Below are 14457 nucleotides of genomic sequence, written 5' to 3'. Positions count from 1 at the left end.
TCAATTGAAATATACTATTGAGGGAATATTCATGTTTTTTGGTGTGATTTATGCTTCATCAGCTTTGTGCAGAGGAAATGGGTTTGGTAGGCTTTCAACTAAAATGATAAATGATTGAAAAAGTGGTTCTAGTTTTGAAACTTTTTGTGATATTTATTGAAGCACCTAATGAAATACATGGAAGGTTTCTGTTTCCAGGTAGGATGGAATAGCTGGCAGTAATTAGCATTTTTACTTGAAACAACTAGATCCAGATCAAATACCATTATCATCTGTTTGAAGGCAACAGAGAGGCAAGTAGAACTACGAGTGCCTAGGACTCTGGAATGGGAAGAACCTTAGAAGGCAGTTGGTTTTTGTAGTTGCTTTTTGCCCTGGGAACTTTGCTAATTACGGATGCAAAGCAGATCTAATTGAAAGCAACTGGGGGCATGGTGGAGACAGAAATCAGAGCTTTGGGCAGATAATGGGGATGGCCTGTTTTCCTCACACGACTTTTGCTAAATACTGAGGTTTGCTGGGCAAGAGGCTAAAAATGTAAGTAAACAGCACAGTGGAATTTTCAGCAGTCTTAGAAGGCAAACATGGATTTTGGGATCACTGGTGGAATGGTCCCACAGAGTATACAAAAGGCTCTTAGTTGAAAACTGTGGATGGCTAAGACAAATATGTAGACTATAAATCTAACCAAGACTATAAACAAGCCTTGCCTCAGCATAGTTGCTGAATAAAATGTTAAACCAACACAGTATCTCCCGAGCAGAAGGAAGATTGCCCCCTCCTTATGGTACAGAAACATCTGAAGCCTCCTGTAATGTTTTATATTTCTTCATAATGTTGAATTCTTAGGTTTGGTTTGATAACATCTTTATTTTGTCTTCATTTTTTGTAACCTGTTTTCACTAGAAATGTATTTCTTTTTTTTTTTTTTTAAAGATTTTATTTATTTGAGAGAGAGAGAATGAGAGAGAGCACATGAGAGGGGGGAGGGTCAGAGGGAGAAGCAGACTCCCTGCCGAGCAGGGAGCCCGATGCGGGACTCGATCCAGGGACTCCAGGATCATGACCTGAGCCGAAGGCAGTCGTTTAACCAACTGAGCCACCCAGGCGCCCTGTTTTCACTAGAAATGTATTTCTAAATTGAGAATTTTTTTATCTGTGTTTTCAGATGCTGTTCCATTGTATTCTAGCTTATGTTGTATCTGATGAAAACTCAGCTCATGTTCCCTCTGTTTTTATATTTAGTTTTCAGCAGCATTATTGCAGTATGCCACTGTGTTTTCTTTATATTTATCCTGCCACGAAGCCAGAAACACTACCAAAAGACAGGGTCACATAATCAAAAACCAGAAGAAAAACCAACAGTAAAAATGAAGCTGATCTTGGGGCGCCTGGGTGGCGCAGTCGGTTAAGCGTCTGCCTTCTACTCAGGTCATGGTCCCAGGGTCCTAGAATCGAGTCCCGCGGTCCTAGAATTGAGTCCCGCATCGGGCTCCCTGCTCGGCGGGGAGTCTGTTTCTCCCTCTGTCTCTGCTCGCTTGTGTGCTCCTGCATGCACTGTCTCTGCCTCTCTCTCAAATAAAGTCTATTAAAAAAAAAATGCTGATCTTGATAATTCAAGTTCTCAGGGATTTTAGAATAATTATTAAAATACTCAAGAAAATAAATGAGAAGATGGAGAATTTCAACTGAGAATTGGAATCTATAATCACATTGAATCTATGAAATCACTGTAGAACTGAAAAATACAGTATCTGAAACTAAGACTTCATTAGATTGACTTAATAGCACTAGATAGGAGTAGTGAACTCAAAGGCAAGTCAGTGAAAAATTTGGATAAATTGAAACAAATTTGGAAAATTTTGGATAAATTGAAATGAGAAAAAATAGAAACAATATAGAAAAGACTGTTGGACATATGGGACCTGGTAAAAGGTATGCATTACATCTACTTGTAGTTCCCAAAAGAAGAGCAGGGTGAAAACAATATTTGAAAATAGCTAGAATTTTCAAAAGCGAGAAAATAATCAGCCCGGAATTAAGTCCTGTGAATCCTAAGCAGGATAAATATAAAGAAAGCACGGTGGCATATTGCAGTAATGCTGCTGAAATCTAAAGATAAAAACAAAAGGAATAGGAGCTGAGTTTTCATCAGAAATAACAGCTCTAGAACACAATGGAACTGCATTTGAAAACACCGCTAAAAAATTCTCAACTTGGGGGGCACCTGGGTGGCTCAGTCATTAAGCGTCTGCCTTCGGCTCAGGTCATGATCCTAGGGTCCTGGGATCGAGCCCCGCGTCAGGGTCCCTGCTCCGCGGGAAGTCTGCTTCTCCCTCTCCCACTCCCCCTGCTTGTGTTCCCTTTCTCGCTGTGTCTCCCTCTCTCTCTGTCAAATAAATCTTTAAAAAAAATAAAAATAAAAAATTCTCAACTTAGAAATACATTTCTAATGAAAATAGATTACAAAAAAATGAAGCCAAGATAATGATATCAAACCAAACCCAAGAATTCAGTATAGACCTATACTATTACTAAAGGGTTGTGTAAGCAGAAGGAAGGTGATCTCAGAAACATGGAAATACAGGAAGAAATTAAAGAACAGAGGAAGGGTAACTATATGAGCAAGTACAGACTAGCCACAACACTAGTGAAGTTTATGTGTAGAATAAAGTGCATGACAACAGTGCAAAAGATGGGGGTTGATAAATGAAGCTGTGAAATTCTGACCTGATCAAGGAAGTGAAGTAAAACTTTGATTTCTTGGGTTTATTTACATGGTATATTCTCTAAGAACCACTAAATTATTTTAATAAAATTATTAAATATATAATTTTAATATAACTAAAATAGAATTTTAATAATTATAGTTAAACTAAGGGACGCCTGGGTGGCTTAGTCGGTTGAGCGTCTGCCTTCGGCTCAGGTTGTGATCTGAGGGTCCTGGGATCAAGTTCCATGCCTGGCTCCTTGCTCAGCGGGAGCCTGCTTCTTCTGCCTGCTGCTCCCCTGCTTGTGCTCGCTGTCTCGCGCGTGCGCGCTCTCTCTCTAACAAATATTTTTTTAAAAAGGTAGATAAAATGGAAAACAGTAAAATGGTAGAAACAAACCCAGATAATGTCAGCCATTTATATTAACTAAATGTGAGCTTGATTTTATGGTTAAAGATGAACAGGATTAAAACAAAAACAAAACCCATATGCTGCTTATGGGAAAGATTCTTTAAATATGAAGTCACACAAGTTGAAATTACAAAAATGGATGGGATTCCAGGTAGATGACAACAGCATAGATTTTTTAATCTCCCTAGATGTCCTTTTACAAACATATAGAACAACTAAAATATCTAATTCAAAGTTCATGGGCAACATCTATAACCATTCAAGGTGTTGTGACATCCCCTAAAAAAAAAAACAAGATAGCTGGTGGGATAAATAACTGAAAGCTACAAGATCAGTGTCGTATCAGTAGCTGTGCAGGAGGTGGGAAAGGGTAACTACAGGTGTATGATGGACCCAAGAACTCTGAAATAAAACTAGTTCAGCAAACTGTTTTGAGAAGAGCAGCTATGGTGGCCATTTCTCAAAATGACCCCCAGTATTTCCCGCTTCCTGGTGTTCATTCACACCTTACATAGTTCCCTCCCACATTTTACTTAGGGTTACTTTTGTGACCAGTAGAATATGGCAGGAGTGATGGTTTACCACTTCCAAGATTCGGTTATAAAAACATTGAAGCTTCCATTTTGGGCTCTCTCAGATCACTTCCTTTGGGGGAAGCCAGCTGCTGTGTTGTGAGGATTCATACACCTGGTGGTCTTGCCCTAGTTGAGCCTTTAGATGAGACTGCGACTCTGGTCAACAGCTTGACTGAAACTTTGCAAGATTTTGAGCCAGAACTACCCAGCTCTGCTGCTCCCCAAATCCTGATTGGCAGAAACTGTGAGGTAATTTTTGTCTTAAGCTGCTAGTTTTAAGGTGATTTGTTATATGACAACAGGACTAATACAGCAACTGAGGCTAGAAGGGGTATGCACACCAGTTTAGATGAGTACAAGCAGTTTGCAATAATAAGATTTTGAAGGGATTAGTGACCAGCAAGCTCTCGAAATTATCTAGCTAAAACTGTTCCAGGACAAAGCCCCATACAGAAAAACTACTGGAAATACATTCCAAACTGAGTAGGATAGGGACAATAAAGACAAAAAGAAAAAAGATTCAGTTAAAAACAGGGAAGGAGAATAGAGCCAGGAGATTTAAGAAAGTAAGCTTCCATAGTACCTTTTTAAATAATTTGAGACTTCATTTACATACAACAATATGTATTATATATTTTTTGTACCGTATATTAAGTAAATGTTAGCAAGTGTGTATACCCATGCCACCACTGTAATCAAGATTAATAGAAGGTTTTCATCACCCCAAAAAGTTCTTATGGGCTCCTTTAGATATCTCCAGTACCCTCAGCCTCGGCCCCAGACAACTACTCATTTGCTTTTTGTCAGATTAGATTTTAGTTGCTATAGTTTTGAATGCTTCTCCAAAAAATAACAATTAAAAAAAGTGAGTTCTATGGAACTCTATAGCTGTGAGCTAATAAAGCTAAGTGAAATTATATCCTCCAGAGTTTCAGTACATTTAATTTTCTTTAAAAAGGCATTGATGTCAAATTACATATTAAAAGAAAAGGGAAAAAAATGTAACGTTATCCTCATTCCTTTTAAGGAAAGTATCCCAGAAAGACATGCATGAGTCAAGAAAAGATGAACCAAGGATTTTAAGTCTAGCCAAACTGGCCTTCAGAATAAAGGCTGGAAACAAACTGTCATTACCTTGGAAGAACTAGGGGAGCTATTCTCATGAACACTTCCTGGAGAATGTTGTAGAGAACTAGCTTCAGGTCATCAGGATGACTGAAGAAAATTTGACATAAAGAGCAGTGATAAACATTAAAAATATTTTTAAATTTGGTGACACCTGGGTGGCTCAGTCGGTTAAGTGTCTGCCCTCAGCTCAGGTCATGATCCCGGGGTCCTGGGATCGAGTCCCATATTGGGCTCCCTGCTCAGTGGGGAGTCTGCTTCTCTATCCACCTGCTGCTTCCCTGCTTGTGCTCGCTTGCACTCTCTCTGACAAATAAAAAAAACCTTAAAATATTTTTACGTTTAGAAGTTAGGAGATAAAGGAGATACATAATGAAGAAAGTATAGTATGTAATGATTACATGATCTGACATCAGATATAACTAGGATGTGGGTGGAAATACAAAAAAATTTAAAACTTTTAAGTAATCACGATGACAACTAGTAAGAATGTCTTGTGTGTAATGTGGGATAAGGCAAAGACGTATTTGTAACATTCTGATTTAGACATCCCTGGTATCTTTGATAACTAGTAGTTCCTGATTGGGGAGAAAGGAGAACCAGACACATAATTGTTTTTAGAAAAGTAAATTTACCCTTTAGTTCTGAATTTGAACAAAGCATTTGTGTGAACTCACTATTTTATATGTGTATTCATGTGTATGTTTAAATTTTGTAGTTCTGTCCACTGAAGAAGCCTTGAAACAGTGATCAACCTAGTTGCAGTAAGTTTTTCTAGTGCCTGAAGTATGGCTTTGAAATATTTCCACCCAGAAGAAATTGGGCTTCCTTATAGATAGGACTCCAGGCTAGAGGCAGAAAATGTGCAAGATGAACTTGAAACATCTTGTCTTAGGGATAACAAGGAAACACACAAACACTGCTAACTAAATTCTTGTCAGAAAAATTTGGGAGTCAACTGGAAGTTCCTATTGGCCAAAGATAGTTTGAACATCAACAAGGAAAATAGCTACAGTGGATTGAAACACCTCATATATGTATGTGAATTCCTAGTAATATAGAAACTCATTGGTCACCTATATAGGAAATTAGGGAACTATTAAAGTTGCCAAAGAAAACACTTAGTCCATATTTTTTATATGATGTGTCACTGAGTCACCAAATAATTGATGAGGTGAAGTTTCTTTCTATTGAATTCTAGCAAATAAATTAGAAAGGAATGCTAAAACTGGAATGTCAACACTTTCTAAACCCCAGTGAATCTTAGCATTGAGTATCAATGGCTGCTATCATCATAGAAAACGACAACTAAATAAACTGGGTGCTTCCTAATAGAATAGACCTATAAATAGTTTTACCAAAACATGAACCTGGATTTGATTAACATTTCTAAATGCAAGGATTGACTTTTTTTTTCATGTAAAGGGCCAGATAGTGGTTTTAACCCTCGACAGCCAAATGGTCTCCACCATCACAGCTACTCAACTCTGCCATTGTAGCACAAAACCAAACACAGAGAATGCATAAGTTAGTAGATGTAGCTGTACTCCAGTAAAACTTTATTTACAAAAGCAGGCAGCGGACCAGGTTTTTGACCTCTACTCTGGATCCAGCTACCAACTTGAAAGGCAAATAACAGAAAAAACCTATTTAAACTACACTTTGGGAATGCAAATATTAGAATCAAGATATTGGGCAACTCTATAGGACAAATGGTGGTGGTTCTTCAACAAATTGTAAAGAAGAAAAAGATAATGTGGGAATTGATAGAGTCTTTGAAACAGGCAAAACTATATGATATGCTTAGGAAGACAGGTGGTAAGACTGAAGAAAATTAAGGTAAATATATCTCTTGGAATAAAAGAGGGCGCATGGCAGGGGCTTCTGAGATAAACTACTCTGTCTTCTGTTTTGGTTGGTGGCTATAAGATGTATACCTTATAACTGATTATACATTTATCTATGCAGTTTTCTGCATTTGTGAATATCTGACATTAAAAGTTTTAAAAGTGTTGCATGTGAAAGAAAACGTGGGAAAAGTCATCAAGCAAATTCTAACCAAAAAAAAGTACACTTTTGATATAAAGTGTATTACTAGAGATAGAGACATTTCATAAGATGATTTAAGAATCCTAAATCTGTATGTACCCAATAACATTGCTTCAAAAATATAAACCAAAGTTGACAGAGTAAAAGGAGAAATCTATATACAAATCAATAATAGGAAACTTTGAAGAAGCATGTGTAAACAGGTATAAATTGTGTCTTTGAGGAATACGGCTTAGTATCTGAAGGACTTTTTAATAAGTCATCTTTTTACCTAGAGACTTACTATATTTACTGGAAATATGTTTAAATCTTTTATTTTGATTGATAGAGTATCATTTTACCTAGTGTTTAAATTTACAAGATAACTGTCTTCTAGCCAGATAATCTAGGTGAAGTCTGTAACTTTTTTTCCTCCTTTACACTAAAGTTACACTTAACTTTGAATAGTAACTAATCACTGTTGGACTTTTCCTGCCATTGGAAACAATAGCTCAAGGTGATTAGAATACCTAGAATCCCAATTTTAAATCAACAAAGTTCAGTGGGTTTCCCAAATGACTCTTAATTGTTTGTATATGGTTTAGATTTTGCTGGCAAAAGTTAACTTTTCTTCTTTTTTTAAACAGGGGTTCTGAAGGAAAATTAAATGACTGCCAGATAAGATTCGTAAATGAAATCTTTAAGATCGAGAAACCTGGAGCTCATCCCCTGTCATTGGCAGATGGAAAGTTTTTAAGTACGGATTTTTCTTATGGGTTTAGACTACATATATTGTACTTGATTGGTATTTTAACCACTAGGAAATAACTTTTGAGAAAGTATAAAACTGTAGATCATGCAAACATTAGCAAAACAACAATTTTGATCTAAGACCCATTTTGGTTTAGTGGATTTAATGGATTTTTCTCAAATGACAAAATTTGTTTTCCAAAAAATATTTTCTTGGCATTTTATTGCTGTTTTCTTGTTTTCTTGACTATAGATTCTGTCCAAATAACCCATTCAGTAATTTTGTGGCCACCCAAGATTGATTTTTAATAATGAGACTTATTTTTATATGAGTAGAGTCTGACTGACAGTAATGCTGGTTGAGCCTTGAGTTTCTGAGAGGTAATAAGTGAGGTTTAAACAATTGTGAGAGTGTTGGAATATAGCCCTGCCTCTTCACTGTACGTATTGTATTTGCTTAATATACAGCTAGTTGGTAACAGAGGTAGGAGTAGATTCTAGGTCTTTTAATTCATGGTTCAATCACTATCTTTCCAAATAGATTACTGTCTCATACTCTCTTAATTCTGGATTTTTTGGGGGAAAGCAATTTATTGCCTTTATGCCACATGTCAATATCTAGTATATATTTTTTTTAAGATTTTATTTTTAAGTAGTCACTACAACCAACATGGGACTCAGACTTACAATCCTGAGATCAAAAGTTGCATACTCTACCTACTGAGCCAGCCACGAGCCTCAATATCTAGTAGATTGTTTTAGAAAAATACTCCAACTAAAGGCTTCTGCTTAACCTTTTCATACCGCAGTTGTGCAAGATAATAGCAAGACAGTACCTTTAACAGATCACAAAATAGACTTTCATGTTACCAGTCTAAGCCATTCTCATTTTTTGAGACTGCAAAGCTGATATATCTAGATTTGAATTAAGAACCTTCAGGCATACTCTGTATGAGTACTTGTATGGTTATATCCTAGGAGTAAACGTAACTTGAATAAACCTATTTTTTTTTTTTAAGATTTATTTATTTTATTTTAGAGGTTGGGGGGATAGGGGCAGAAGGGGAGAGAAGAAGAGAATCTACTCCCCGCTGAGTGTGGAGCCTGACGCGGGGTTCAGTTTCACAACCCAGAGATCATGACCTGAGCTAAAATCAAGAGCCAGATGCTTAACCAACTGAGCCACCCAGGTGCCCCTGAGTAAACCTATTTAATGTGACTTAGTCATTCTCAGTAAAACACAATACAAAACCAAGATAGATGAGGGTTTTTTTGTCTTTCTGTTATCTCTTAGTACATCTGCATGTATTCTCTTCTCTCTCATTCTCTGTATCTCTCCTCTGCCTAATACTAATCACATTATAGCTACAACTTTAAACTTGTATGTAAAGAAATCATTTCACAGCGACAGCCAGATTGCCTTTAATCACATCACTCCATACCAAAAATCTATCAAAGGCATGTTTTTAGGTCTGTTATACATCCATTATTTCTATGTTGTCATGGCTCCCTTAGTGGAAGTGAAACAAAATTGTGATCTGCCATTCATTAGCAAGAATAGGCACTGACCAGGCGGAAAGACAGTACTGAAATCAGTGCCTTTTCCCTTCCCCCCTCTCATTTTTCCAGTATGGTTCCCCATGTCCCTCATATTGCTAAATCAGTTCTGATATGGTAAATTTCCTCACAGTTGTGTACATATGTCAGAAATTCAAAATCTAGAACAATATTAATTTAAATATGGGGGCACCTAGGTGGCTCCGTTGGTTGGGCAACTGCCTTCGGCTCAGGTCATGATCCTGGAGTCCCAGGATCGAGTCCCGCATTGGGCTCCCTGCTCAGCAGGGAGTCTGCTTCTCCCTCTGACTCTCCCCGATCTTGTGCTTGCTCTCTCTCTCATTCTCTCTCCCTCAAAAAAATAAATAAATATAGGACTCCCAGGAAGTAATCACTCTAACAATGTATATTATTGTAGACATCTTCCACTATTTACATAATTCATCTTTGTGTATTAAAGATAAAATTCTGCAGTTTTCTTTTGAATTTCATATACCTCATTACCTCTGTGTTATGGTTCTTATAAACTTACCTTATTTTTAATAAAATCTTTCCAGCCATTTCTCTTTTGACATTTTAAATTAAATTTTGTATTATGAACATTAAGATTTTTTTGTGTACATGTGTATATCTTAAAATTTCAACGCTTTGGCAAAAGCTGTTTGGATTTAGATAGGTTGGGGGGCAGTAAATGCTACACCTCTTACTTGCCACAGCTCTGAACCAATTGACAAATAAGATAAAAATCAACTGAGTTAAAAATACTATTTCTATTACTGATAAAAAGTATGTTGGGGGCATAGCTTGAATGGGAACCAAAATGGGCTTGCTAACTCTTAACAAAATCAGCCCTCCCCGTCTTAGTTTAGCCCACTCATGGAAAGGTTTAGGTCTGCAGGTACATGGTATTTAATTGTTCCATTTATTAAGTAGTTAGATCCAAAGAACTTTGTGCAAGAGAATGTTGTATACCCTTGAATTCTGAAGACACGTGTCCTTTTGGTGCCCTGGTGAGTTCACTGCATTGGCCCTGGAACTTTCAGTCTGGTCAATGCAAATTTTAAAGGCAAGAGTATACATTATCCTCTTGCAGGTAGTGATGCCTGCTACACCTGGGCTTCATCCCTGTTACTTTGATAAGTATAGAATGACGCTCAGGTGTTTATTATTAAAGTCCCACACTTGATTATTCTTTATGGTTTTTTCCTATTAAAAAAAGCTGTATGCTACTTTCATGTGTTTTTCTTTGTAAGATTCATAGATGTAAAAATGATCCTAATACTGGGCTTGTTATAATTTTATTCTTAATAGGGAAAAACGATCCTGAGTGTGACATTTGTGGTGGAGATCCAAATAAGAAATGTCGTTCTTGCTCCTGTCATATATGTGGTGGAAAACAAGAACCCAACATGCAGCTTCTATGTGATGAATGTAACATGGCCTATCATATTTACTGCCTGAATCCACCTTTGGATAAGGTCCCTGAAGAGGAGTACTGGTATGATTATCAGGGTTTTTTGTTGTTGTTACTGTGTTAAGAATTGAATGTGAAATATGTATTTGAGCCACCAAAAGAAGATTTCTGAAGATATATAATGTGTATTAAAGTGCTTAAAATTTTTGCAGCCAATGGTTACTTGGCATCGATAACCTTATTTGGTTATTATAATGGCTTGGGAACCGGTCTCTAGCTCTGTTTTTTAATCCTTGCAATCCTTCCTCTAAAAGGAGTCTGTGCTCTTTCAAAAATGCAAATCTGATTGTGTTAACTCCTTTAAATGTCACCCTATAGGGCCTTGCACAATACTTTTTTAGTTGATTTCTCCAGGTGTATTTCTTATTTTTCCCTTTCATTTTCCCAAATATTCTATACTCTAGCCAGATTAAATATCTTTCAGCTCCTTAAGTAAGTCATGTTCTTTCTCTCCTCTGGGTTTTACACTTGACACATTTTCTCTTAGAAGCATTTTCGTCTTTGCTTAACCTTCAGGATGATATTTATCCTTCAGGTTTTCACTTAACTATGACTTTATCTGGGAAAGTGGGTGGTCCCCTCTACCCCCCAGTAATTCTATTATTTATTTTTTTGTGCTCATTTTTAAAAATTTTTTTAATTTAAATTCAATTAATTAACATATGGTGTATTAGTTTCAGAGGTAGAATTCAGTGATTCATCAGTCTTACATAATACCGAGTGCTCCTTACATCACGTGAGCTCCTTAATGTCCATCACCTAGTTACCTCATCCCCCCACCCCCTCCCCTCCAGCAGCCCTCAGTTTGTTTCCCATGATTAAGAATCTCTTATGGGTTGTCTCCCTCTCTGATTTTGTCTTGTTTTATTTTTTCCCCTCTTCCCCTATATGATCTTTTGTTTTTTTTTTTAAAGATTTTATTTATTTATTCATGAGAGGCAGAGGGAGAAGCAGGCTCCCCACTGAGCAGGGAGCCCGATGCGGGACTCAATCCCAGGACCCTGGGATCATGACTTGAGCTGAAGGCAGACGCTTAACCATCTGAGCCACCCAGGCTCCCTTGTTTTGTTTCTTAAATTCCACATATGAGTGAAATCATCTGATAATTGTCTTTCTCTGTTTGACTTATTTTGCTTAGCATAATATCCTCCAGTTACATACATGTCGATGCAAATGGCAAGATTTCTTCTTTTTGATTGCTGAGTAGGAATCCATTGTGTGTATATATATATATCCACTTATCTGTCGATGGACATCTGGCTCTTTTCTAGTTTGGCTGTGTGGACATTGCTGCTATAAACATTGGGGTGCAAGTGCCTCTTGAGATCACTACTTTGTATCTTTGGGGTAAATACCCAGTAGTGCAATTGCTGGATCATAGGGTAGTTCTATTTTTAACTTTGAGGAACCTCCATACTATTTTCCAGAGTGGCTGCACCAGCTTGCATTCCCACCAACAGTATATGGGGGTTCCCCTTTCCCTGCATCCTTGCCAACATCTGTCGTTTCCTGCTTGTTAATTTTAGCCATTCTGACTGGTGTGAGGTGGTATCTCATTGAGGTTTTGATTTGGATTTCCCTGATGCCAAGTGATGTGGAGCACTTTTTCAGGTGTCTGTTGGCCATTTGGATGTCTTTCTTTGGAGATGTGTCTGTATATGTCTTCTACCCATTTCTTGATTGGATTATTTGTTCTTTGGGTATTGAGTTTGATAAGTTCTTTATAGATTTTGGATACTAGCCTTTTATCTGATAAGACATTTGCAAATATTTTCTCCCATTCTGTCGGTTGTCTTTTGGTTTTGTCGACTGTTGCTGTGCAGAAGCCTTTTATCTTGATGAAGTCCCAATAGTTCATTTTTGCTTTTGTTACCCTTGCCTTTGGAGACATGTCTAGCAAGAAGTTGCTACAGCCAAGGTCATAGAGGTTGCTGCCTGTATTCTCCTCTAGGATGTTTTTTATTTTTATTTTTTCAAGATTTTTATTTATTTGCCAGAGAGAGAGAGTGCGAGCGCGCCCAAGCAGGGGAGCAGCAGGTAGAGGGAGAAGCAGGCTCCCTGCTGAGCAGGGAGCCCGATGTGGCACTCGATCCCAGGACTCCAGGATCGTGACCTGAGTCAAAGGTAGATGCTTAACCAACAGAGCCACCCAGGTATCCCTCACCTCTAGGGTTTTGATGGATTCCTGTCTCACATTTAGGTCTTTCATCCATTTTGAGTCTGTTTTTGTGTGTGGTGTAAGAAAATGGTCCAGTTTCATTCTTCTGCATGTGGCTGTTCACTTTTCCCAGCACCATTTGTTGAAGAGACTGTCTTTTTTCCACTGGACATTCTTTCCTGCTTTGTCGAAGATGAGTTGACCATAGAGTTGAGGATCCATTTCTGGGTTCTCTGTTCTGTTCTGTTAATCTATGTGTCTGTGTCTGTGTATGTGTCTGTTTTTGTGTCTATCTGTTGTAATAGAGCTTGAAGTCCGGAATGTGATGTCTCCAGCTTTGGTTTTCTTTTTCAACATTCATTTGGCTATTTGGGGTCTTTTCTGCTTCAGTACAAATTTTAGGATTATTTGTTCCAGCTCTGTGAAAAATGTTGATGGTATTTTGATAGGGATTGCACTGAGTGTATAGATTGCTCTAGGTAGCATAGACATTTTAACAATATTTATTCTTCCAGTCCATGAGGATGGAACATTTTTTCCATTTCTTTGTCTTCCTCAATTTCTTTCATGAGTATTCTGTAGTTCTCTGAGTACAGATCCTTTGCCTCTTTGGTTAGGTTTATTCCTAGATATCTTACAGTTTTTGGTGCAATTGTAAATGGGATCAACTCCTCAATTTCTCTTTCTTCTGTTTCATTGTTAGTGTACAGAAATACAGCTGGTTTCTGTGCATGGATTTTATATCCTGCCAGTGAATTCCTCTATCAGTTCTAGCAATCTGAGGGTCGAGTCTTTTGGGTTTTCCCCAGAGTATCATGTCATCTGTGAAGAGTGAGAGTTTGACTTCTTTGCCAATTTGGATGCCTTTTATTTCTTTTTGTTGTCTGATTGCTGAGGCTAGGACTTATAGTACTGTATTGAACAGCAGTGGTGATAGTGGACATCCCTGTCGTGTTCCTGACCTTAGAGGAAAAGCTCTCGGTTTTTCCCCATTGAGAATGATATTTGCTGTGGGCTTTTCTTATATGGCTTTTATGATACTGAGGTACATACCCTCTATCCCTACACTATGGAGAGTTTTAATGAAGAAAGGATGCTGTACTTTGTCAAATGCTTTTTCTGCATCTATTGAGAGGATCATGTGGTTTTTGTCCTTTCTTTTATTAATGTGATGTGTCACATTGATTGATTTGCAGATGTTGAACCATCCTTGCAGCCCCGGAATAAATCCACCTTGTCTGTGGTGAATAATCCTTTTAATGTACTGTTGGATCCTATTGGCTAATACCTTGTTGAGACTTTTTGCATCCATGTTCATCAGGGATATTGGTCTGTAATTTTCCTTTTTGGTGGGATCTTTGGTTTGGGGATCAAGGTAATGCTAGCCTCATAGAGTTCGGATGTTTTCCTTCCATTTCTATTTTTTGGAACAGTTTCAGAAGAATAGGTATTAATTCTTCTTTAAATGTTTTTTTTTTTTTTTTAAAGATTTTATTTATTTATTTTTTAGAGAGCGAGCGAGAGAGAAACAGCATGAGAGGGGAGAGGGTCAGAGGGAGAAGCAGGCTCCCCGCTGAGCCGGGAGCCCGATGTGGGACTCGATCCCAGGACCCTGGGATCATGACCTGAGCCGAAGGCAGACGCTTAACCATCTGAGCCACCCAGGCG

The 14457-nt window shown here is 37.8% G+C and overlaps 1 protein-coding gene across 5 annotated transcripts in view; it reads left to right on the top strand.

Annotated features, from left to right (window-relative positions):
• The window catches only part of UHRF2 (ubiquitin like with PHD and ring finger domains 2), an 88889-nt gene that overhangs the window by 45069 nt on the left and 29363 nt on the right, over positions 1-14457 (top strand). For all 5 annotated transcript variants that reach the window (XM_081802970.1, XM_081802968.1, XM_081802969.1 and 2 more), the window contains 2 exons: positions 7498-7607; positions 10469-10655. In XM_081802970.1, the coding sequence (XP_081659096.1) occupies positions 7498-7607; positions 10469-10655 (297 nt within the window). The remainder of the gene's footprint in view (positions 1-7497; positions 7608-10468; positions 10656-14457) is intronic.

The sequence above is a fragment of the Leptonychotes weddellii genome, chromosome 14 (genome assembly GCF_054177405.1).
Source record: "Leptonychotes weddellii isolate Sample4059 chromosome 14, ASM5417740v2, whole genome shotgun sequence".
In the NCBI taxonomy this organism is placed as follows: domain Eukaryota; kingdom Metazoa; phylum Chordata; class Mammalia; order Carnivora; family Phocidae; genus Leptonychotes; species Leptonychotes weddellii.
The sequence above is the reverse complement of the archived record's forward strand: the minus strand, read 5'-3'. Positions and strand labels throughout refer to the sequence as shown.